General features: G+C 42.2%; 3 protein-coding genes across 6 annotated transcripts; 1 reads left to right on the forward strand and 2 right to left on the reverse strand.

Moving 5' to 3' along the window:
- Positions 1-700: 700 nt before the first annotated feature.
- LOC125743065 (E3 ubiquitin/ISG15 ligase TRIM25) lies at positions 701-4547 on the reverse strand. 2 transcript variants are annotated; one of them, XM_049015699.1, is made up of 4 exons: positions 3987-4547; positions 3395-3536; positions 2809-2907; positions 701-1391 (listed from the first exon to the last, which is right to left on the reverse strand). In XM_049015699.1, exons 1-4 carry the CDS (start codon positions 4275-4277, stop codon positions 868-870), a joined length of 1056 nt encoding a protein of 351 aa, XP_048871656.1. In that variant the 5' UTR covers positions 4278-4547; the 3' UTR covers positions 701-867. The 2 variants fall into 2 exon arrangements, with proteins under 2 accessions (XP_048871656.1, XP_048871655.1); XM_049015698.1 differs by lacking the exon at positions 701-1391 and adding an exon at positions 1679-2369 and having other exon boundaries at positions 3987-4545.
- Positions 4548-8311: 3764 nt separating this feature from the next.
- LOC125743063 (arf-GAP with dual PH domain-containing protein 2-like) lies at positions 8312-19522 on the reverse strand. Of its 3 annotated transcripts, none has more exons than XM_049015696.1 (11): positions 19149-19522; positions 17494-17618; positions 15896-15987; positions 13888-13976; positions 13088-13200; positions 12867-13016; positions 12674-12757; positions 11973-12035; positions 11145-11222; positions 10456-10684; positions 8312-8916 (listed from the first exon to the last, which is right to left on the reverse strand). In XM_049015696.1, the coding sequence occupies exons 1-11, from the start codon at positions 19234-19236 to the stop codon at positions 8888-8890; spliced, it is 1140 nt and encodes a 379-aa protein (XP_048871653.1). In that variant the 5' UTR covers positions 19237-19522; the 3' UTR covers positions 8312-8887. The 3 variants fall into 3 exon arrangements, with proteins under 3 accessions (XP_048871653.1, XP_048871651.1, XP_048871650.1); XM_049015694.1 differs by having other exon boundaries at positions 13088-13197; positions 17488-17618; XM_049015693.1 differs by having other exon boundaries at positions 17488-17618; positions 19149-19516.
- Positions 19523-19570: 48 nt separating this feature from the next.
- tefm (transcription elongation factor, mitochondrial) lies at positions 19571-22362 on the forward strand. Its single transcript, XM_049015697.1, has 4 exons — positions 19571-20077; positions 20230-20678; positions 20760-20909; positions 21456-22362. The coding sequence occupies exons 1-4, from the start codon at positions 20035-20037 to the stop codon at positions 21879-21881; spliced, it is 1068 nt and encodes a 355-aa protein (XP_048871654.1). The 5' UTR covers positions 19571-20034; the 3' UTR covers positions 21882-22362.
- Positions 22363-22413: the final 51 nt, after the last annotated feature.

Genomic DNA, 22413 nt, shown 5'->3' on the forward strand with positions numbered 1-22413 from the left:
TTGACTAAATGCAAAAATTCACTCTTGTTGCCTTCTTTCCTTTCCCGTTTTCCCTGAAATAACCAAATTATCTCTGTCGCCCTAAAACGTCGATGTGATTTTAGAGTACAGCCATTAACACCAAGACTTATTTCTTAATGTACTATACTGAACAACACCACCTGATCAAGTCCTGGACTGACATTTTGCAGTTAACTGATTCATTTCTTTTTTCCTTGCCAGCTCGAAATAATGTACAGCCATCACAGCGTAAGAGTATGTGTTCCCCTAATTGGTGATTCTGTTAGATATCCACACCAGAATTAGTCAACTGAGCAGTTTTCGTCAGTTAAGTTTTGGGCAAAGTGCCCCAACCATCACTAAGATCTCGGCATGGTAATCCTACCTAAAACTTTCACATATGACCAAAGCATGATATGATGTTTAATGCTTAAATAAAACTAATTACACACAGAGTACTGGTAGGACAAACGTACTTATAATAGGTTAAAGCTAAAAACGGGCTCTTTTATGGTTCAATCATCTTCTGCAAGTTTTAACTAGAGTACTGGACATTTACAAAAGTTAACACAATACATCCTGACTCCACATGTGATCTCATTTCATTACCTGCATTTACTGCTGTAAACTGTACTGTTGTGAATTTAAATAAACTTTGATGATTTGATTTGAAATGAAGACAGTGACCACAGCAAACATGTAGTTTTACCCATTGTTTTATAATATGATTACACTGGTAGTATGTATTATAATATGACTGTTATAGTTGTCAAATGAATACCATTTGATGGTATCGCTTAATTACAACATACAGTGTCATCAGCCTATGTACCTTTTAATCTAGTTTTTCCTTGACACCACGTTTACCTAAGGTCCAGTGAAAGCCAGGCAGTTTCCACGCTGTAACCCATACAACCAGAAGGTAGGCCTCACTGGTTCCTGGAAATGGACTGAGACACTGTGCAGCATCACGGGACCACTGTCATGCGTGCTGTAGAAGGACAGCTGTCCGTTATCCATGTCAAGCCAGACTGTGATTCTGCTGGGATGGGCCCGGTCCAGATGCTGCTTTGTATTGTTGTGCCAGTAGCTCAGCCTTCGGCTGGTCCACTCCAGACACCAGGAGGCAGCAGTGCGCCCCAAACGGTCATCGCGGCCCAGGCCGGAGTACGCCACACCAATGGCCCAGCCCACGCTGTTAGTGGAATCCACATGCCAGTAGCGTGTGCCACCTGTGAACTCTTGTTCCGCCATGACCTGACAGATTGAGAAGCGGTGCTGCTGTGCCTGAGCCTGCCTCCTGGGTCCTCGCACCTCTGCTCTGCGGTTGCCCTCAAAGAATGCCAGATCCCCGTGCCCAAGAAGAGGACTGAATGTCAGCCGCTCATAGCCTAGAGGACAGAGTACAGAAAAACTACAGTATCTATGGGATTCAGGAGTTAGAGCACAGAATGGGGGGGGCACATTGCCACACATTGAAAATACAAAAATACAAGTTTGAATCCCCCTCAAAATTATCTTAGTACTGGACATTTACAAAAGTTAACACAATACATCCTGACTCCACATGTGATCTCATTTCATTACCTGCATTTACTGCTGTAAACTGTACTGTTGTGAATTTAAATAAACTTTGATGATTTGATTTGAAATGAAGACAGTGACCACAGCAAACATGTAGTTTTACCCATTGTTTTATAATATGATTACACTGGTAGTATGTATTATAATATGACTGTTATAGTTGTCAAATGAATACCATTTGATGGTATCGCTTAATTACAACATACAGTGTCATCAGCCTATGTACCTTTTAATCTAGTTTTTCCTTGACACCACGTTTACCTAAGGTCCAGTGAAAGCCAGGCAGTTTCCACGCTGTAACCCATACAACCAGAAGGTAGGCCTCACTGGTTCCTGGAAATGGACTGAGACACTGTGCAGCATCACGGGACCACTGTCATGCGTGCTGTAGAAGGACAGCTGTCCGTTATCCATGTCAAGCCAGACTGTGATTCTGCTGGGATGGGCCCGGTCCAGATGCTGCTTTGTATTGTTGTGCCAGTAGCTCAGCCTTCGGCTGGTCCACTCCAGACACCAGGAGGCAGCAGTGCGCCCCAAACGGTCATCGCGGCCCAGGCCGGAGTACGCCACACCAATGGCCCAGCCCACGCTGTTAGTGGAATCCACATGCCAGTAGCGTGTGCCACCTGTGAACTCTTGTTCCGCCATGACCTGACAGATTGAGAAGCGGTGCTGCTGTGCCTGAGCCTGCCTCCTGGGTCCTCGCACCTCTGCTCTGCGGTTGCCCTCAAAGAATGCCAGATCCCCGTGCCCAAGAAGAGGACTGAATGTCAGCCGCTCATAGCCTAGAGGACAGAGTACAGAAAAACTACAGTATCTATGGGATTCAGGAGTTAGAGCACAGAATGGGGGGGGCACATTGCCACACATTGAAAATACAAAAATACAAGTTTGAATCCCCCTCAAAATTATCTTTAGTCCCCCCCCCCCCCATCTACGGAGGGGGACTCTCCAGCTTGCCAGTACTTACCCATGCCCATGGAACCTATTTGTAGGATTGCCAGACCACCCACCCATAGGCCTGGGAGGTCCTACTTGTTACCCTCGTCATTGAAGTAGCAGGCGAAACGGACACTGAAAAAGGTGCATCTTGCTCTATACCTTAAGAATCAGATAAGTGCTTCTGAACTCTCCCCTTCACGTACTTGTTCCCAGCCTCACATCTCCCCTGAAGCACCTTCACCCTGCTCCTTTCCGAAGTATGCTACTTGCATCAGTACTTACATCCTGCAAACATGTCTACCGGGGCTGTCTCTCCCACGGCAGCCTCAGGCATCTCAGACACATTCTGGTCTTCGCTGAATGTCACTGCTGCACTGTTTTCTGAAAATTTGTCATGCCATATTCAATACTGCGTCATCAGCAAATACGATGATGACTCATAGAATATTACTTTATAACAGTGTCTTCTTGTGTTCTTTGCAATATAGTTATAACATTCTCATGCAAATGTATTAATTTAAATGCATTTATTTAACTGACACTTTCCTCCAAAGCAACATAAGAGTGTGTAAAGCTTGGGATCAGAGAGCAGGATAGCTGGCATTCAATGCCCCTGAAGAAGTTAAAGTTAAGGGTCTTGCACAATGGCTCAGAAATAATATGCTGGCCACAGAGTTCAAACCTATGACCTACTGGACACGTGATTAAATCCCTGTCCTGTTTAAATTCAAGGGCAACTCTTACAGTCAGCATGGGGTTATGATTTCTGTTTTGGCAGGACAGGACGGCCGAGTCGTCGTTTTGGAGGGAAATGAGAAGTGTTTCATTACCTGAAAATATAAAATATAATGCTAACACAACAGTGTACCTTCTGGCTGTTCTCTGTACACTGGGAAGGTGCTGCCAGTGGGATCCAGTGTGCCTTTTATGTCCTGGACCAGACTAGCACTGGGGACTGATTCCAATGGGACGTCAAGCTTGGTTTCTTGTGCATCACTGCAGATACGTGACTATGAAAAGGATATGGAGACCTGTTAATTACAGAGGATCCAAGAACATACGCAAACTTTTTTCAACAACAAAAATTAATCAGGAAAAGATACAAAAATCAGTCGCTCCATTTTCACATATTCAATTAGAGTCATGGTGATTATGAGAGTATCAGGAATCTCAGGATAAGACGAATTCCGACCATCACGATAGCGCAGCGATATAGCGCCTCTAGTGGCAGATGTTGCAGCTATCCTACGCTGTCCATTAAACTTACTGACCAAGAGAAACTTCCACCCATCGGTTTTCTACATTCTTATTCTGGACAGGCAACCTTATTTACCAGTTTTCATTACTTTGCATTGACGTTAAGATGTTAAAAAAACTATATACGTATAGTTAATCTATTGTCTATATCTCTATTTAATTGAATTATAAAAACATAAGTGGAAGAAGTAAAAAAAACTTACCACATTGTGTTCGTTTTTTGATAAAATATCTTGCCAGTCCTGTCGGCCCAAAACATCTACAATTTTGCAAAGTGTAATATTTCTCTGTGGTTTGTAATCCGAGCGAAAGGATTCCCTACACTCTGGGCACTTTTTCTCCGCATTTCGTCCAAGATGAGTTGTCAAACATTTTTCGCAATAGTTATGTCTACCGCAAAACGATGTCACGGGATCTAGAAAGATTTTCAAGCAAATACAACACTCCAGATGTTTGGCTAAAACCTTGAGGGTTTCATACTCCTCGAACGCCATAGCCTTGTAATGCAAAGATACAAACAGCCGCGAAAACGAAAGTGACGGCGCCACTGACGGGCTTCTTCTAGTTCCGTCGCAAAAACGAAGCGTTAGCGGCGCGCTATTAGGTAAACGCGTATTATAAAAACAGGAAAATACAATAACCCTTTGTAATCTCGCCAGCGGGAGAGACACGCACAAAATCAATATTCAAATGTCTTCATTAATAAACAACAGGAAACGCATACTTTTGAACATGTAGTACAAAAAAGCGGGTATCCCTGTCAAAATCCACACATTTTTCTCAAAATACTAAAGGAAAGGAATATCTTTGTAAACATAATTTTATTCTTCTTTTTAAATGAATCAGTAAAATACAACCTAACTGAATACTGATCAAATTAACATTCACATAATTCACTGGAGCTTTATGTGCGCTCAGCAAGAGCATTTTCACACCTACACCGAGGACAGGTATAGGCTATACCTAATGCCAAGTATGTCTGGATTATTTCGTGAATAGAAAAAGTAATATAATCTCTTTGGGGGGTGGGGGCCTCAGTTTGAATGGTCCTAATTTTGGACATTAATATTGCAAGTAGGCCTACAGACAAGTACATACACGAAATGAGGGTCAGATTTCTATTATGAATATGAGCACCGTAAGTAGAACATAAGGCATCCATGAATGTTACAGAACGGCTTCAAATGGCACCGACCCAGAATTAATCCCGCTGTGCGACACCATGGAGCGTGCCGCTTCTGAGTGTGCCGAGCGGTAAACCGAGATCAGGTGGGTCTCTCTTCTGTCTCCTGTCCTTTACAAATGCACCGTATCTAAGATTAAAGCCATTAATTTTCATACGTGCAGAGGGTCAGTGGGCTAAGTCTCTGTGATCAGAAGATCACCGGTTTGAGCCTCAGCCTCGGCAGACCAGTCACATATCTGTGGCCCTTAATTACCCCCCTAGCTCCAGGAGCGCTGCACATTACCTGACTCTACGCTGTGGACCCCCCCCCCCTCCCCCAAACTATGGAGAGCAAGGTGGGGTCGGTGAAGGGAAGCAATTCGAGTACATGTACTGGTGTAAATTGCAAATAGAGGATTTATCACGATGATTTTTTTTTTTACTTTTAAGAAAAGGAAAAACAGAAAACAATATTTCAAATGATTGTGGTTATCGTCTTCAGCTCCAACTGCAACAATGCAACATCGAAAGAAAGAAAAAACCACGATTCAGTGACAAACCATTCCTCTATATTCTTGACATTTTCTTTGCCACGTAAATTATGAAATTATTATAGGTAGAATATAAACACTGCAGAGCTGCCTTTTATATGAAGAGCCTGCTGCAGCATTAAATTAACATTGCAGGTTAATTAACATATCTGAAGAAACTAAAAATGATGGTGGATAAATGGACTTAATTAGAATTGTATTTTTTACCATCTTAGTCACTCTGTGCATTTGATGGTCTGCATAGGTTCACATGGATATTGCGCCCCCTGCCTTCAGATGGGATATAGCACATTGTATACTAAGAGACATCTCCGCCTTGCCCTCACTTATGCAGATAGACAGCTGATCCTGCGTATCCATGGTTACATCCACACTTCCACTTTTTCCCCTCGGACTGGTTCTCCTAAAATCAGGATTAAATCTGCCGTACTTTGCATTTGGATTATGTTACATTTATATTTGTAGTGCGTGTCTTTAAAAAACTTTACAGTGTTTACATTGAAAATATAATCCTGTAGTAGACAGACAGACTGAAATAATCCTGCTTGAGTACATTTGAAGTAAAAGGGCACATTAATTAATTTTTTGTTCGGTTTGCGTTTTGTATTGCCATGTGGAAAGATTGTGATTTTTTGAGAGGTTTTGTGAATGTAATAGTACTTTTAAAGGCTTCATATGAAGACTGTAATAAAGTTATTGTAATTATTATTCTGTTTTTTTCATTCACAATGGTTGCGTGCTAAGGTGACAGGAGAGAATTCATCAGTTAGATATATATGATTATTGGAGGCCAGATGCGAAAGGACCACAACTGGCAAATTTAGGCAAGACGTGGGGCTACCACACCTGCTCGCTCACAAGATGCCAGAGGATCCTTTATGACCTCAGGGAATCGGGACTTCGATTCTACATCACATCTGAAGGACGGCATCATTTTCACAGCACAGAGTCCCTGCCACTTACTGTGGCATTGGCATCCACACAGACCACAGGATGGGCTATCCTCTAAGCCACACCAACATCTCTTACACCTGCGACCCACTGGCCAGGCCCAAACCTGCTTAGCTTCAGGTTAATTAGCTGGTCTGAACAGAAAGCGATACGGCTGCTGACTAAATAACTCCTTTTATAAAATAACTATATTGACAATGTGTAGGCGAGTATGATTGTAATAGCTACCAAATGCCATTTAATGCCATCTCTTAATCAGAACATAGTTTCACCACTACTAAATACTTTTTATCTAGTTTTTCCTTGACACCACGTTTACCTAAGGTCCAGTGAAAGCCAGGCAGTTTCCACGCTGTAACCCATACAACCAGAAGGTAGGTCTCACTGGTTCCTGGAAATGGACTGAGACACTGTGCAGCATCACGGGACCACTGTCATGCGTGCTGTAGAAGGACAGCTGTCCGTTATCCATGTCAAGCGAGACTGTGATTCTGCTGGGATGGGCCCGGTCCAGATGCTGCTTTGTATTGTTGTGCCAGTAGCTCAGCCTTCGGCTGGTCCACTCCAGACACCAGGGGGCAGCAGTGCGCCCCAAACGGTCATCGCGGCCCAGGCCGGAGTACGCCACACCAATGGCCCAGCCCACGCCGTTAGTGGAATCCACATGCCAGTAGCGTGTGCCACCTGTGAACTCTTGTTCCGCCACGACCTGACAGCTTGAGAAGAACTTCTGACGATACAGCCTCTTGCATTACTGCACCTTCACCCTGTGATAGTCCTCAGAAAAAGCCAGATTCCCATTCAGAGGACTGAATTCAGCCACTGAAAGCCTACAGCAAAGTACAGAGAAAGAGCAGCCAATTTTCAAATGTCCTGTCAAATTATGGTTAATATATATCGGCTAGACAAAAATTCAGTATTCAGAACATCATGTTTTCAGCCGTTTCCAGTTGTTATGTTTGTTTTTAATATCACTTGATTCACTTTTTAAAGTTTTAAAGTTAAAATTTCTCAATTTCCCTACGGGGATCAATAAAAAGTGTCAATTAAATTATAAATTAAATTATTTCTAGTGAGTCTAGTTTGATTAGTACTATTTGACAAAAGTATTACAATAACTTTACTTAACTGATTAACCTGAATGATGTATCACTTTCCTTGTGTTCTAAACACCAAATAAAATACATTCTGAAATCTGGAGAGCCTGGTCTCCCAAAGTTCTGGCAACCTGAATGGACAACACATCATCTAGATGCAGCTGTGTATGTTTTTGTCAGGTTCGCGGTGTGCGACGGGCAGGCAAGCGGGCAGGAAGCAGGCAAGGAGGCGAAAGTCGGGGATTTATTAAAGAATCGGGGAAAAACGGCACGGAACACTGGCACTGACATCAATTAACATCAATGACGGACAAAAACCAGGGCAAGACACGGACTGAAATAGACAAGACTGGGCGAAAATAATCAGACACAGCTGGGCAAGATCGGGGAGGCACACGTGGATAATCAGGGGGTGTGGCACATACGAGGGTAATCAGGGGGCGTGGCACACAGGAGGATCGGACGAGCCGGGCATGACAGTTTTCATACTATATTTAAAATTTGGCTATCATATACTGTCCATTATATTTCAAAATTAACTTCCAGAGATGGAAAGGTCATAGCCTCGTAATGCAACGACATAAACAACCGTGAAGACGAAACTGACGGTGCCGCTAACAGGCTTCTCGTACTACTTTCTGTTAAGTAAATGCGATTTATAAAACCGCGCAAGTAGAATCATTACATGTTTATCGACATTATGACTTGCGGTGACACGTACAAAATCAATATTGATAGGAATTCATTAATACCAACAGAAAACACATAGTTTTGGGCATTTAATATAAAAAGCTGACATTCCACTTAAAAATACAAATCTTATTATTTGAAAATAATAGAAAAAAGTAATGTTATTCTTCATTTTCAAGTGAAATACAACCTAACTGAATACTGAGCACATCAATATTCACATTGTTCACTGAAGATGTAAGTGTACTCGGGAAGCGAATTTCAACCGGGACAGGTAGGCTATACCTAATGCCAAGTATGTCTGGATTATTTCTCGAACAGAAAAAGGGATGAAATTCGATAGTGAGGTGGGGGCCTGCATTTGAAAGGTCCTCATTGTGGATGTTAGCGCTGCAAGCCGGCCTACAGACAAGCATACACTCAAACTGAAGGTCAGTTTTCTTTCATGAATATCAGCACCACAAGTAGAACGTAAGGCATCCACGGATATTACAGAGCGGCTTCAAATGGCGCCGATCCAGAATTAATCCCGCTGTGCGACACCATGGATTGCGCCGCTTCTGAGTGTGCGGAGAGGTAAACCGAGATCAGGCGGGTATCTCTTCCGTCTCCTGTCCTTTACAAATGCACCTTATTTCAAATGACTGCAGTTATCGTCTTCTCTTCAAGCTGGCTTCCGCTGCAATAATGCAAAACCAAATTAGACAAAAAAAAAAAAAGATCCAATGACAAACATTCATTAAAGGCAGAATAATAATGATGAACAATGCAGATGTGGTTATTTTTAATATGAAATGCCTGCTACAACATTACAAATTATATTACACATTAAGTTAACAAATCTGAGTAAATTAAAGGATGGCGTTTCAATAGCATCAGTAAATCGAATTGTTTATTTGTTTCAACTTATCTACACTGAACAAAAATATAAACGCAACACTTTTGTTTTTGCTCCCATTTTTCATGAGATGGACTTAAAGATCTACAATTCATTCCAGATACACAATATTACCATTTCTCTCAAACATTTCTCACAAATCAGTCTAAATGTGTGATAGTGAGCACTTCTGCTTTGCTGAGATAATCCATCCCACCTCACAGGTGTGCCACATCAAGATGCTGATCTGACATCATGGGTAGTGCACAGGTGTACCTTATACTGCCCACAATAAAAGGCCACCCTGGAATGTGCAGTTTTGTCTCACAGCAAAATGCCACAGATGCCACAAGCATTGAGGGAGCGTGCAATTGGCATGCGGACAGCAGGAATGTCAACCAGATCTGTTGCTCGTGCATTGAATGTTCATTTCTCAACCATAAGCCGTCTCCAAAGGCGTTTCAGAGAATATGGCAGTACATCCAACCGGCCTCACAACCGCAGACCACGTGTAACCACACCAGCCCAGGACCTCCACATCCAGCAGGTTCACCTCCAAGATCGTCTGAGACCAGCCACTCAGACAGATAATGCACGGCCCCATGTTGCAAGGATCTGTACACAGTTCTTGGAAGCTGAAAATGTCCCAGTTCTTGCATGGCCAGCATACTCACCGGACATGTCACCCGTTGAGCATGTTTGGGATGTGCTTGACTGGCGTATACGACAGCGTGTACCAGTTCCCACTAATATCCAACAACTTCGCACAGCCATTGAAGAGGAGTGGACCAACATTCCACAGGCCACAATTGACAATCTGATAAACTCTATGCGAAGAAGATGTGTTGCATTGCATGAGGCAAATGGTGGTCACACCAGATACTGACCGGTTCTGAGTCCCCAGACCCCCAATAAAGCAAAAAACTGCACATTCCAGGGTGGCCTTTTATTGTGGGCAGTATAAGGTACACCTGTGCACTACCCATGATGTCAGATCAGCATCTTGACGTGGCACACCTGTGAGGTGGGATGGATTATCTCAGCAAAGCAGAAGTGCTCACTATCACACATTTAGACTGATTTGTGAGAAATGTTTGAGAGAAATGGTAATATTGTGTATCTGGAATGAATTGTAGATCTGTTTAAGTCCATCTCATGAAAAATGGGAGCAAAAACAAAAGTGTTGCGTTTATATTTTTGTTCAGTATATGTTGATGCATGCATGCATGGATTCATGTAGAAATTGCGCCCCCTGCCTTCACACGTGATATAGCACACTGTACGTTAAGAGTCACATCCACCTGTCCTGCTCCTAAATTGGCAGCGATTGCTGCTCCTTACTGGCATAGTCCTGGGGAAGCATGGGCCGAGCGATGACCTTCTGGAAGGCCGCGACCCACTCCTTCTGCTCGCGCTCCTGCTCACACATGAAGACGAACTGCCGGTCCGGCGTATCCATGGTCACCCCGCACTTCCACTTGTTCCCCCGCGTGCCTCTGGGTAGACACTCCTTCACCGAGTAGCCATGACTCTCCGAGCCGATGAATATGACGCCCAGCTCTACAGCGTCCTTCACCCATAGACAAACACACAAGCACGTGTTACCATAGCGACACTCCCGGAGACTTACTGGTACTTATCTACATCCTGCCCACACAAAATCAGTACAAATCCGACAGACATGGTTTACTTCCTTATTGCGTATTTGTGTTTTAAATATAACTGTGAGGAACAAGCAACCAGATTCGCTAAAAAAAAATCATGCAGAAGATGCTTTAATAATGAAAGTTCAGACACACGATTTCAACAATGCTGAAATTCCAAATAATCAGTATACGAAAAAATGCAAAATGCTAACAATTTGACACTGAAAATTCATTTTAATGGAGGTTTATTTTATTTGGCCAGTTCAGTAAGACGGCAGTAATCCAGGTTTAGATTAAGGTTACTGGAAAGGTGGTTACTGCGAAACGGTAAACTGGAGAATAATATTTCCAGTGCATTCAAATGAGGTCAAATGATTTTCATACCAGTGGGGTTTTGAAATATAGCAGCTTTCTGTCCTTAGAGTTCAGAATGAACCATCTCTTCTTGAACAGCTCCCAGTGCTGTCCGGTAGAAACACAGAAAGGGAAGTGGGTAACAGGAAAAAAAAGTAAAGAAACAAGTTTACGTTGAAAGGTTATGCATCAGATATCAGGAGAGGCCGTGCTGGGATGCACTTCAGTTCGCTATTTTAATCCATCATCCACCAGACGGGGCACAAGGCAGGGGACACTCAGGATGGGATGCCAGTCCATTACACACCATGGGCAATTCTTTGCATGTCTTTGAAATGGAGAAGGAAACCAGAGGTGGAAAGTTCCGGTGCTGAAAGTACAAATCCAGACCAAGGTCTTGTTTCAACCAACCAGCTGAGTATAAATAGTCAGAGCAGAGAGTAACTCAACTGATTGGTTGAAACAAAACCTTGGTCTGGATTTGTACTTTCAGCAACCGGAACTTTCCACCTCTGCAGGAAACATGGAGTTCCAGTGTCCAAAGGAACACAGAAGTGAGACAGGTAATAGATAAGGAGAATACAGCTGTCTGGAGTGCTGGTAGCTCAAGCTTCCAGTGATGCAGTAGAAATGGGTGGAAGATAACTGAGAAAAGAGCTGTTCAAAAGCCTCACATGTGTAACCGGAATTCTATAAACCTGCCATTCAGTGGCCAACCTCACAGACAACATACAACCAACACATCCCAACATATAAAAATCACAGAGTCAGGCAAATCGCTTTGTAATGAAACACATCAGCGGAAGTCAGTGAGCCTGCAGGGTGCAGTAACCATACGGAAATAGGTGAACCACTCACCATGGGCCCAGTTTTCTCCATATAACCTTCTTTTTGGTAACTTCGAGTTAGCAGGGGTATAAGCTTTGAAAAAAAGAGAAAAAAAGAACTGGGTACAGTATCCATTCAGCCACACATGCACAGCCACCGATGGGCAATCTGGTAATGCCAATCAGCCTCGGCATGTTTTTAGACCATGGGGGGTAACTGGAATACCTGGAGGAACGTGTGGAGTATATGTAAACTCCACACGCATGGAACCCAGGCGCACACTCGAACCCGGGTCCCAGAGGTGTGAGGCAATAGTGCTAACCACTGCACCACCACGCTGCCCCATCGCTAATATCTGAAATTTATATACATTATTCATGCCACTTCACAACATGGCCGCCTTTTGCCACGTATAAATTGTAGTAGCAAATTAAGAAGCAACTATTTTAATGGCGTTAATAATTGTGCATTAATGATTTTCAAAGTGTTCAGCCTAATTAATAACCTAATTGTCAACCATTCAAACCCCTTTATAAGGGTAGTTTCATTGCAAGGTGCTACCGCGTTATTCGTGTGTATATTTTTAAATCACAGGGAACAGGAAAACAATATTGAATCCTTTTACTAGTTAAGCACCTTAACGGGGAGATATTATCACCATTCATACTGGCAAAGACACAAACAATCCAAAGCCTTTAATTACATCAGATGACCACAGTAGAGTTGCTTACCTCACTTTGATTGGCTCCAGGAAAGGCCATTTTCAGAAAAGCAAAGCGAGCGGCTCGTATTGCGTTGAACCAGGAAACAATCTCCTAGACAGCAAGGCATTTTTTTACACAACTGTAAAAGTCAAGACCTCTTCCTAACCACTATGACACATTACCTGCTTTGTCTGAGGTACTCACTTGGGTTTCAGCTTACCTGCCCATTGTCATGGTACACAAACAAGTTCCTGGTGTGGTCCTCCTGGACGTAGGTGATCTGGAGCCCATGCATGTGACCAATCTTCTCTGGTTGGAAGACGGCATTCAGATCTTTTACAGCAATAACTGCCTTGGGCATCTTGGATTGCTACGGGCGAAATATGTCTTCAGAACATTGCACGTTGCCTGTCAGTAATGACTATGCATGGGTATACTCACATCTTCTTTAGTGAAGTATTTCAGGGTGAAGTCCTTCTGAGAGAGGAGGAACCTCCTTTTCAAAAAGTGCTTGTTGTCCTTACCCTTCTTCCATAATGACCCTTCATAGACTTCTGGAAAAAGAACACGAGAAAGTCTTATCTACAGCTTAGAAGGTGCTGATGTACAAAGTCTCTAACATTTACCTTGCATCTAGTAGTTTTGCTTTAAAATTGGTAGACAGATACTGAGGATAGAAGAGTATCTGAATGTAAAATATTCACAAGATAATGTGTCACTCAAATTGCACCTGCTTTGGGCTCCTGACTCTACATGCCAACCACAAGTACGAGTTTGATGAGTCACCTTTTTGGCGAGAAAGCTGCAATTAACTATACCTACAAATGTCTAGGTGGTAAAACTACATGCCAGACTACTTGGTAGAGGAATCGCAGTTCCTCTACAACTAATATTTACATTTATTTAGCAGATGCTTTTATCCAAAGCAAAGTGCAGTTAAGACAGCAGTGCCGGCCAGCCCCAGCAGCAATTGGGGTTAAGGGCTTTGCTCAAGGCTACAGTGATGAAATCATTCAGAGAACCACAGACTTTGAACCTGCAACCTTCCAATCATGGGTTTGGCATCCTGTCATGCTCAGCCACTCGCTGCCCCAACATAAAAAGATCAAAGGGCAGTGCTTTCTAAGCCCTTCATTCATACCAAAATAAACGCCTGTAAAACAAAGGGAAAAAAAGCTTAAAAATAAGTAAACGTCATGGACTACACATGAATATGGTTTCTTGGGACTGGGTTTGTGTACCAGCAGTGTAGGCCTGCTGGAAGGGGGTGCTCTCTACAGTGAACTCCCTCCGCTCGTACTTGGCCCTAATCCACTGCTCTTTCAGAACTCTGAGGTGAAGGAGAGAGAGAAAGGAGGGAGGGAAGAAGAGAAAAGATTATTGCTATGGTCATTTTCTCTACCTAAAAACAATTTTAAAATATCTTAATACAGATATAAAACAAGTGACTGCTTAAAAAAACCTACTTAACGTTATTGCTAACAACTAATGCATTATAAATGCAATTTCTGCATTTAAAAAAAAAACAAATATATTTAAGTAACTCTTCAGCTTTTTACAGAAAACTTTACTGATTCGTTTAAACTTAAAATATTGGCAATCAATCCATCAGTACCCCCCCCCACACACCTTGGCAATTTTACCACTCCATGAAGTTTTTGTAGTTTTCATACATTGAAATCTTAAAGCATAACCTCCATAAACTAAAAGTGTCTATGGTTGTAAATGAGTCGATGTCTGAATATTTTATTTTTCGACATATTTTAATAGTGAATTTGACCAGATAATTTTGTTGTAGTAGGTTTGAGTCCAACAGAAAAGCCTGGTGATTCTTTGTGTGTGTACAGGTGATGTGTAATCTTTACGAGCAGAGAAAATTACTGTCCCGCCCACCCGATGACTCAAGCCAAATAAAGGGATCAAAACTGTTTGCCAAAGGAGCTAAACTATCAGGCCTGATTTGGCCTGGCAATGCCCAGTGTAAATATGAGTAACTCTGGCCCTAAGCGCTAAATGCCCATGTGTGAATCATACCATCCCAATATCAAATAAATTCTTTAAGACTTCAGGGTGTTGACCACTAATAGTTTGGAAAACTTCTGGGGCTCTACTGAATCACAGGCAGAACCATTTTGTCCAAAAGTATAAACTGAAGAGCAAGAAATATATATACATAAATATAAAGTTTTCAACTAGGTTGGCCAAAGTCCAGACCAGGCTTGGGCAGTAGATATTTTTTCATGTCATCACACCTTCCAGATGTTACAGTGCAGTTTGTGGTATTTTGACGGTATTTTCAAAAGCAACATTATTTTGAAATCTTGCCAATAAAATTCACGGAGAGGGAAGGGCACACACAACACTTCTAGATACTGTACTATACCCTTTTACAAGTCTAATCTATACCTAAACCCCACAAGAGGTTATACCTCGAACCAAGCAGGTCAAGTTACTTATTGTAATTAAGTTTTTCTTTACCAGCATAAATCACATAAATATAACACTTCCCGAGTCAATCAGGTCATATAACAGACAACATATCAAACCATTTTGATAGTATAAAAAAATGAAAGCATTCAGCAAAGCAGACATGAGGCAAGTACTAACAGAAGTAGAGTACTTTATAAATTAGAAATGAAAAAAATAGCTCCATGTTAAAAACAATTTTGAGATTAATAAAATGCGTTGACGTAAATATAACTGACGGAAACAACACATGAGATTTTTTTAGAAACCCCTTAAAATTTAAGAATATAGAATATAAAAAGACAGGTGAAGAGCTGCATAGCCTGTAAAAGTCAGTCCGATACATGCTCTTAAACAATTTGAATGCATTTTTGTGTTTCTAGTACAATGAATGAGGCAAAATTTCCTGTTAGGAAATATGGGTATTTCTCCTTCGTACCAAAAACAATGTGGAAGGTTAAAATCCAGGGGGAGCCTGCTTGGCATTACGCTACTTCCTTATTCTGTGGGTGTTTGTTTCCTTCATTGTCGTACATGCTTCCTTTATCATGTTACGCTGAAGTAACCGAAGTGAGCCTTAAACAATAAGCATGGAAACACGCAAATGTGTTACTGGCCTTCTGAATAATTCCTGCTCAGATGAAGGGCTTCCCATAGCTTCTTGGATGGAGTGAGGTTTTGATCGGAACCCGGAGATTTAGATTAATGAAGCCACTGACTTTGTATTAACATCAGTCATGCCTGAAGGTAAGGGAAAGATGTCTGTCATGTTACACTACTCACGTGCAGTCCTGATGCTGGGGCGTATAGTAGAAGACTGGAACTGAGGCCTCATATACGTCTCTGGCTGCAGCATTGCCGTTAGCTTTCATGAACTGCACAACCAGACGGACAGAAAGTTAACTGACATGTGCCGCTGATTGGCCCATGCTGTCCACTCATACTGGTCTCCCGCTGGTCCAGTGGACAGAAGCTTTGCTCAGCTTTAGATAACAGGGCCTTTCCAGAACATCCCTAAAAGTTGCTCATCGATAATATAGATCCCAGAATGCAATGGCTTGCAGTCACCATAAGGCTGCAGTTAAGATGGTTCCAATCAGCGAAATATTTTGTCTGAAACTTTAGTCTGTAGGTCGATAATCATGGGTGTCGCCACATTTATACTTACAAAGGTGTGTATATTTTGAGAGTTAACATCCAAACAACAAACAAAAAGATGCATTCCTTTTAATTCCCAATCAAAAGGTTTGCTTGCACACTATGAACTATATAGGTTTGTACAATGAGGTCCTACCAACCCCCTGCACACACAGGGGAACAGGAAGAAACCCAGTGACATTCATAATGCTAATGATAATACAGTAACATGCATGCAAAACGGTGTGCTGATGTTTCTCCTGCATTGGAAATGCAAGTTCCGCTGATAAATAAATATCCACAAAGAGAATCACCACAAAGTCCCATCAACAGAAATCAAACCATTAAGATATGAGGCACATGTAGAAGTTAAAGGGTTTATCGCTATATTTTTCATTCCTTCTCAAGTATGTGAGGATACACGATAATGGACAACAGAAATTATTCTCTGGCACTGTGCATTCATTTGCCGGGTTATAGCTGTGAACTGTTTTAAAGTATCTCTTTAAAAAAAATAAAAAACAATATTTTCACCAGGGTATTTTAAAATCTGGAGTAAATCTGCTGCACTTATCTTTTCGGTGGTTTGTGTTGAATTGATATTTACAATGTTTGCCTATAAAATTCCTTAATGCCTCAGATTTTCATCTGAGATTTTATCAACATACTATGAACGGTGCTATTAAAGCGATATTATGAAAAGACAGTAATAGAGTTATAATAGTTGCCCTATTTATTTTATTTACAATGGTTGTGTGCACATCACCTATCACTTCAGTTTAACTAGCAGGGAAAAAGTGTGTTCTAAGAAAATTAAGCACTAAGACTTTTTTGATCATCTTGCTCTGTTTTCATAATGCAGTGTGGAGTGAAATGAAATCGAAAGCCACACGGTACTGCAATTTACTGCTATACAATATAAATACATGTTCTGTTACATTACTGTGCCATTGTGAAGCCCAGGTATCCTGATTTGTACATCCAACACTTGTTTGACTGTAGCTTGGCAATCGGTGTTTGGTGATCGTAAGAGGAACAGAACTTGTTCTTCTGATGAACAAAAAAAGAGGAAACGCATCTTTTTGCACAGAAATACCCATGAAATGCGCAAAAGTGCAAACGTCTGGACGTATACATCCCCAGCACTGCAGAAAGGGATGTGATGTTTTGGTTTTGGCTTGTTGTGGGCATGGGATACTGACTGTGGCTGTGACACCCCTGCTAGAGAAGGACCCCACCTCTACCAGGTCATCGTCCCAGTTGTCCAGGCGTATGGATTTGATGCGACTGATGGCAGGCAGGTTGCGGTGGGTCCCGGAGCAGTTCAGACACACGAAAATGCCAAGCTTGAAAGACGCCCAGTCTGGGTCTACCGTGAGATTAAAATGCACAGGTTTAAAAAAAAACAAAAAAAAAACGTTAATTTCACAAGCAGTGAGTTCAATTTACATGAATATGGTTGACTGATTATCAGTTACCCACATTTTTTTATATCTAACTTCACGATGAGCATTACCAGCATTATCGGTATTCTAGAGCGATAACAGACATATCAAACCAGCCAAAGCATGCAACTGAAAAACTTAATCTCAAATTTTGCAACCTTGCAGACACACAGTAACAAAAAGTTTATTCTTGCTGTTCAAGTGTTATTTGTTAGCTGGTAAGTTTGAAGTTCATTTCAACCTTTTTGGAAATATCTAAAAAGGAAGTCACACCCCAAAGAGCCAGTCCTCCTCGCATAATGTAGAGAATAATGCATCAGAGAAAATCACTTTGCAAGCGGAGTTGTCAAAAAAGGTCTTCTATATCCCAACTCCCAACAGTAATACCACAATTAGCCTGAACAACTCCACCTTTCATCCGTGCATTGCCACTGGAAGCTGCAACTCAGTCTCACTGCATTAGCATAACCCAGTGGTTCTCAAACTTGGCTCCTTGGGACCCACTGCCCTGCGTGTTTTCCAGCTATCCCTGCCCTACACACTGTTGATTACCTGGATCAGGTGTGTTCAGTCAATCAGAAGCTGAAAGACAGCTGGAACTGGTGTGTGGGGCAGGGATAGCTGGAAAACAAGCAGGGCAGTGGGGCCCGAGGACCGACTTTGGGAACCACTGGCATAACCACAGAAGGACAATAAAAATCCTTGATGTTCTCAAGAACTGTTGGTAACTGATTCCCGACTGTGATTATCGTCAGTGATGACTGTACAAGTTCTCAGTAACCAATTCTGCAGGTTTCTTTTCTGCTTTGACCTCCCAAATAAGACACATTCCCCACCAAGTTCAATACTGATATACCAGGTCTCCCCACTGACAGAACGACATTACCTTCAAGGCCTCAACAGATTTAACCCAATGAAACCACTTGTTTTCATCATGGACACACCAAAATGACCCCTGTCAAAAGGGCTGAACATCTCAATATTGTACTTTTATTGCTAACCCATCCTTAGAAGTCTGAAAAGGACAGCTTCTAAATCTTTTCAAGAAAGGTTTCACATCGGACGTCTGCACTGCATCTAAACCAACTTCAAATATATGCATTCCGCTACACAATACTTGGTCAAATGTGTATAACTATTGAGAGAGCACAGCTTTACAAGAATCTTTTTTTTTTCTTTTCAGAAAATGAACAAAATCCTGCATGTCACACGAAGGCGATTTCGAAGTAAAATTTCGAACTGTTGTGTTATTTATATTTAACTATTGTGTCCATGTTGGCGGTTTCTCTTCTCCTATATACACAAATTACACTACGTTGATTGTGGCTAAACACGCCTGTCTGTAAGCAGACATATTATTTAATACAAGCAAATAATTAAGTCACGGAAATTAAGTAAATCTGGTGCACAATCCTAAATACAAGTAAAATTCCGACAGGATATCCAAGACTCACCCGGAGTTCCACAGTCTGCGCATCGGCTATTGTCGGGACGTTTCACCAATTCCAGTAAAATATTTTTATTTCGGTCCCAGTTAGCCATAAGTAAAATATAGTCCTTTCATTCGTTAACTAACTTCCTAGCGAACAAACTTCGGTCATTGTCATCTTAAATATCTTGACCGCACATCCATATTTTATTATAGTAGTTTTACACATAAGTGCTGAAAATAGTCGAATTTGCAAACTGATCAATTGTATCACAGCCACGTAAGTTTTGCGTGAGACTAATTCAGGACCGCTTCATCAAAAGGCTGTGCGACCGACGCCGATTACTGTCAAGCACGCCTCTGGTTTAAAAAGAAAGAAACAAACAAGGTAAGGGGAAGTGAAATGCGCGTCGCCAGATATAATATGTGTAGCATATTTTAGGGAAAACGGTGTGGTCGTACACTATTATTAATAAGTGGGAGAGGAGCACAGCTTTACAACAGTCATTTTTTCAAAAAAGAACAAAATCCTGCATGTTACAGGAAGGCGATTTCGAAGCAAAATTTCGAACTATTCTGTTATTTATATTTTTCTATAGGTAATTGGCAGCATTTTATTAAACAAACGTAAAATGTCATATTCGCTTCAGATTTCTGATATAAGAGTAGTCATCAGAAGTGGCGGACGATATTTTATTTGGCTTCAAGCTGCTATTAATCTTTAAAAACGGTGCTGTAGAAGAACTCCGTCTGCTTGTTTCATTTAATGTGCGCCAATAGGAAGAGCTGCGGAACCGGAACGAATGTTTGGTCGTCGTCGTGTGCACATCGGTTAGTTAAAAAAGGATGCGCTCAGAGTGAAGTAAATTTCTTTTATACATAAGTGGATATTACTGTCAAGTAGAAAGACAATGTGGGTCATTCGCTATCTACTGTCTGCCGCAGTTCAAAGAGGTAAATATCGTATAAACGTATTTATTTGAAAATAAAAAATACAAATAGCGAAATTTGGAGACCGTACTGATATAATTGGTGCTATGATTGCTTGTGTAACAAGTTAATATTCTTGTTGCTTCTGGTATTGTATGCTTTTAATTTTTTCGTAGGGCACCCTGGTTTTTTGCGACGCCCCTTGGGCTCCCTTCCTGAGCGATATCATAGATACCTCCACTGCACGTGTTGCTGGAGCAGCCGCATTTCAATAGCAGACATAGACTCGACAATATGTAAGGATGATCCTAAGTCTCTGGATGACTGCTACACCCCGGAGCAGAGGGCTGCCATTCTGCAGCTTCTCAACTCGGCGTCAGAGGACGAGCTGGCTGGTGTAAAACTCCTGAGAGGTCAAAAAGCAATTAATATAGTGGAGTATAGGAACAGGAATGGGCCATTCAGGGACCTTGAAAGCATTGTAAATGTGCCATTACTGAAGCACAAGACTGCTACGGTTGTGTTCAACTCTATCATCTGTCCCCAAGAGAAAAAAGATAAAAGGAAACCAAAAGTTCAGATTGCCAGGTTCATCAAGCCTGAAGTTGACCGCAGTATTTTAAAGGTGAATTGTTTACTGTAACTATGCTGACTTAGAACACAACACATCAAACTTGTTCTTAACAGTGTGATGTGCATCTTACAGGAGGCGAACTCTATTGTGTCCATCATATGTGGCACCAATAAGATTGCCTGGGCACATGTGGACTGTGCTCTAAGTGTGCTGAACTGGCAGCAGGAGGACTGTCCTAATTTTATGCGAGGAACATACATGGCCGCGGCATACTTGGAAGACGTAAGTAAGACACGTGTCTCATGCATTGTCATCCATTCATTTTTCATAACCACCTGTCCAGCTGATGGTTGCAGTGAGCCTGTCCCAGACAGCAGACGGCACTAAGCAGGGGACACCCTGGATGGGAAGGTGCTTTCTCACACACGTACACACTATGTGCAATTTAGACACCCCATTACAACTAATCATATGTATTTGAACTTTGAACTGAGGGAACTGGAAGACCTATAGGAAATCCCATGAACACTGGGAGAACTGGGGGCTAGTTCAGAAAGTACAATTAGAACTGTCAACCAACAGTCTGCAGAAGGTTAACTCTGATATGGGTTAAGGGACACTGTTACATTTCCTCTCTGTGAAGTAAAAAAAATTCATGTCTTTCTATAGTAACAACTTGTGCCATACCTTGTTCGAGCCCATGGCCCTGGAACATGTAGTCTTGCTTGCCATCCTTTTGCTTATCCACCATACAATCTACATCTAGTTACTTAGAGATGAATCAGCATTAAAGTTAGATTGACGGCATCCTTGCATGTTGCCCTTTAGGTGACCACAGTGGTTTCACGAATGCCTGCGGCAGATTTGTTTGTGGTGGAGAAGCCGGGGATTTCACTGCAGAACACCTCCCTGTATTCTGTGATGGCCCACCTGCGCACGGTAGAGGCCATGCTGTTTGCCCTGCTGGGGGCGCCAAGAGAACCCGGTGCTACGCCAAAGGTCGTCAACATGATGCGTGTGGCAGTGGGGCGACACTTTGGGCTGATGGTGGGCGAGGCACGGACGAGTGGGGCGCGGACTGTCCGGGACATGATGACAGACTCAGCCACTCGGAAGGCCCCCCACGTCACTTTCCCCCACGAGCTGCTGGTGCGGTACAGGAACGCCTTCAAGGTGGGGACGCGCAACCACGGTGAGGAGCTGTGTGACGCCCTGCTGCAGGCTGTGGCCTTCTATGAGCTACTCAGCGAGTAGGGTGAGAACAGAAGCTCATCTCAAGTGCTACTTGGACTCTCTTCCTGCTTTCTGCTGCTCCAGTGCTCATGACTTTGCACATATCCTGACTTACATTGGCAGAGAATCCCACACTCTGATCCAGTAATAGACAGGTCACTGCAGTGGAAGACTCAGCATCTCAGCAAGCACTTGCTCTGAACCTATGGAGAGGACTAATTTAACATGGCATCTTTGAATTACTTTTCAGTCCCATCAGAGCACTTCAGTCTACATCTAACTGCTCTCGCCTACTTCGGAGTAAAATCAAAAATATTCAGTTTTAGCAGTCAGCTGGCTATTAACATCCCTTAGGGAATTCTACTGGTAGTGTGTGGTGCAAATGAGGATTCCTTGCATGGACAGACTTCCTAGATTCCTCTGCAGACTTCTGTCGCTGACGTTTTGTGTTTTACCCAAAATCAAGTCTGGACTCGCCAATAAAGGCCATACCTTATTCTTAGTGTTCTGTACTGGGAAGATTTAAAAACAGTTTACAAAACGAAAAGCATCA

The sequence above is a fragment of the Brienomyrus brachyistius genome, chromosome 5 (assembly GCF_023856365.1).
Source record: "Brienomyrus brachyistius isolate T26 chromosome 5, BBRACH_0.4, whole genome shotgun sequence".
NCBI classification, from domain to species: domain Eukaryota; kingdom Metazoa; phylum Chordata; class Actinopteri; order Osteoglossiformes; family Mormyridae; genus Brienomyrus; species Brienomyrus brachyistius.

Bases quoted from the DNA above. Each gene is read 5' to 3' on its own strand.
- LOC125743065 (XM_049015699.1), bottom strand. From the start codon at position 4,277: ATGGCGTTCGAGGAGTATGAAACCCTCAAGGTTTTAGCCAAACATCTG. The intron at 3,537-3,986 runs GTAAGTTTTTTT...TCCTTTTCATAG, and splicing joins CAAAAAACGAACACAATGTG to TCACGTATCTGCAGTGATGC. The intron at 2,908-3,394 runs GTACACTGTTGT...ACAAATTTTCAG, and splicing joins GTACAGAGAACAGCCAGAAG to AAAACAGTGCAGCAGTGACA.
- LOC125743063 (XM_049015693.1), bottom strand. From the start codon at position 19,236: ATGGCTAACTGGGACCGAAATAAAAATATTTTACTGGAATTGGTGAAA. The intron at 10,685-11,144 runs GTATGAAAATCA...CTATGGGTGAAG, and splicing joins TATATTTCAAAACCCCACTG to GACGCTGTAGAGCTGGGCGT. The intron at 8,917-10,455 runs GTAAGGAGCAGC...GCATTATTGCAG, and splicing joins GCTTCCCCAGGACTATGCCA to CGGAAGCCAGCTTGAAGAGA.
- tefm (XM_049015697.1), top strand. From the start codon at position 20,035: ATGTGGGTCATTCGCTATCTACTGTCTGCCGCAGTTCAAAGAG. The intron at 20,078-20,229 runs GTAAATATCGTA...ATTTTTTCGTAG, and splicing joins GTCTGCCGCAGTTCAAAGAG to GGCACCCTGGTTTTTTGCGA. The intron at 20,910-21,455 runs GTAAGTAAGACA...GTTGCCCTTTAG, and splicing joins CCGCGGCATACTTGGAAGAC to GTGACCACAGTGGTTTCACG.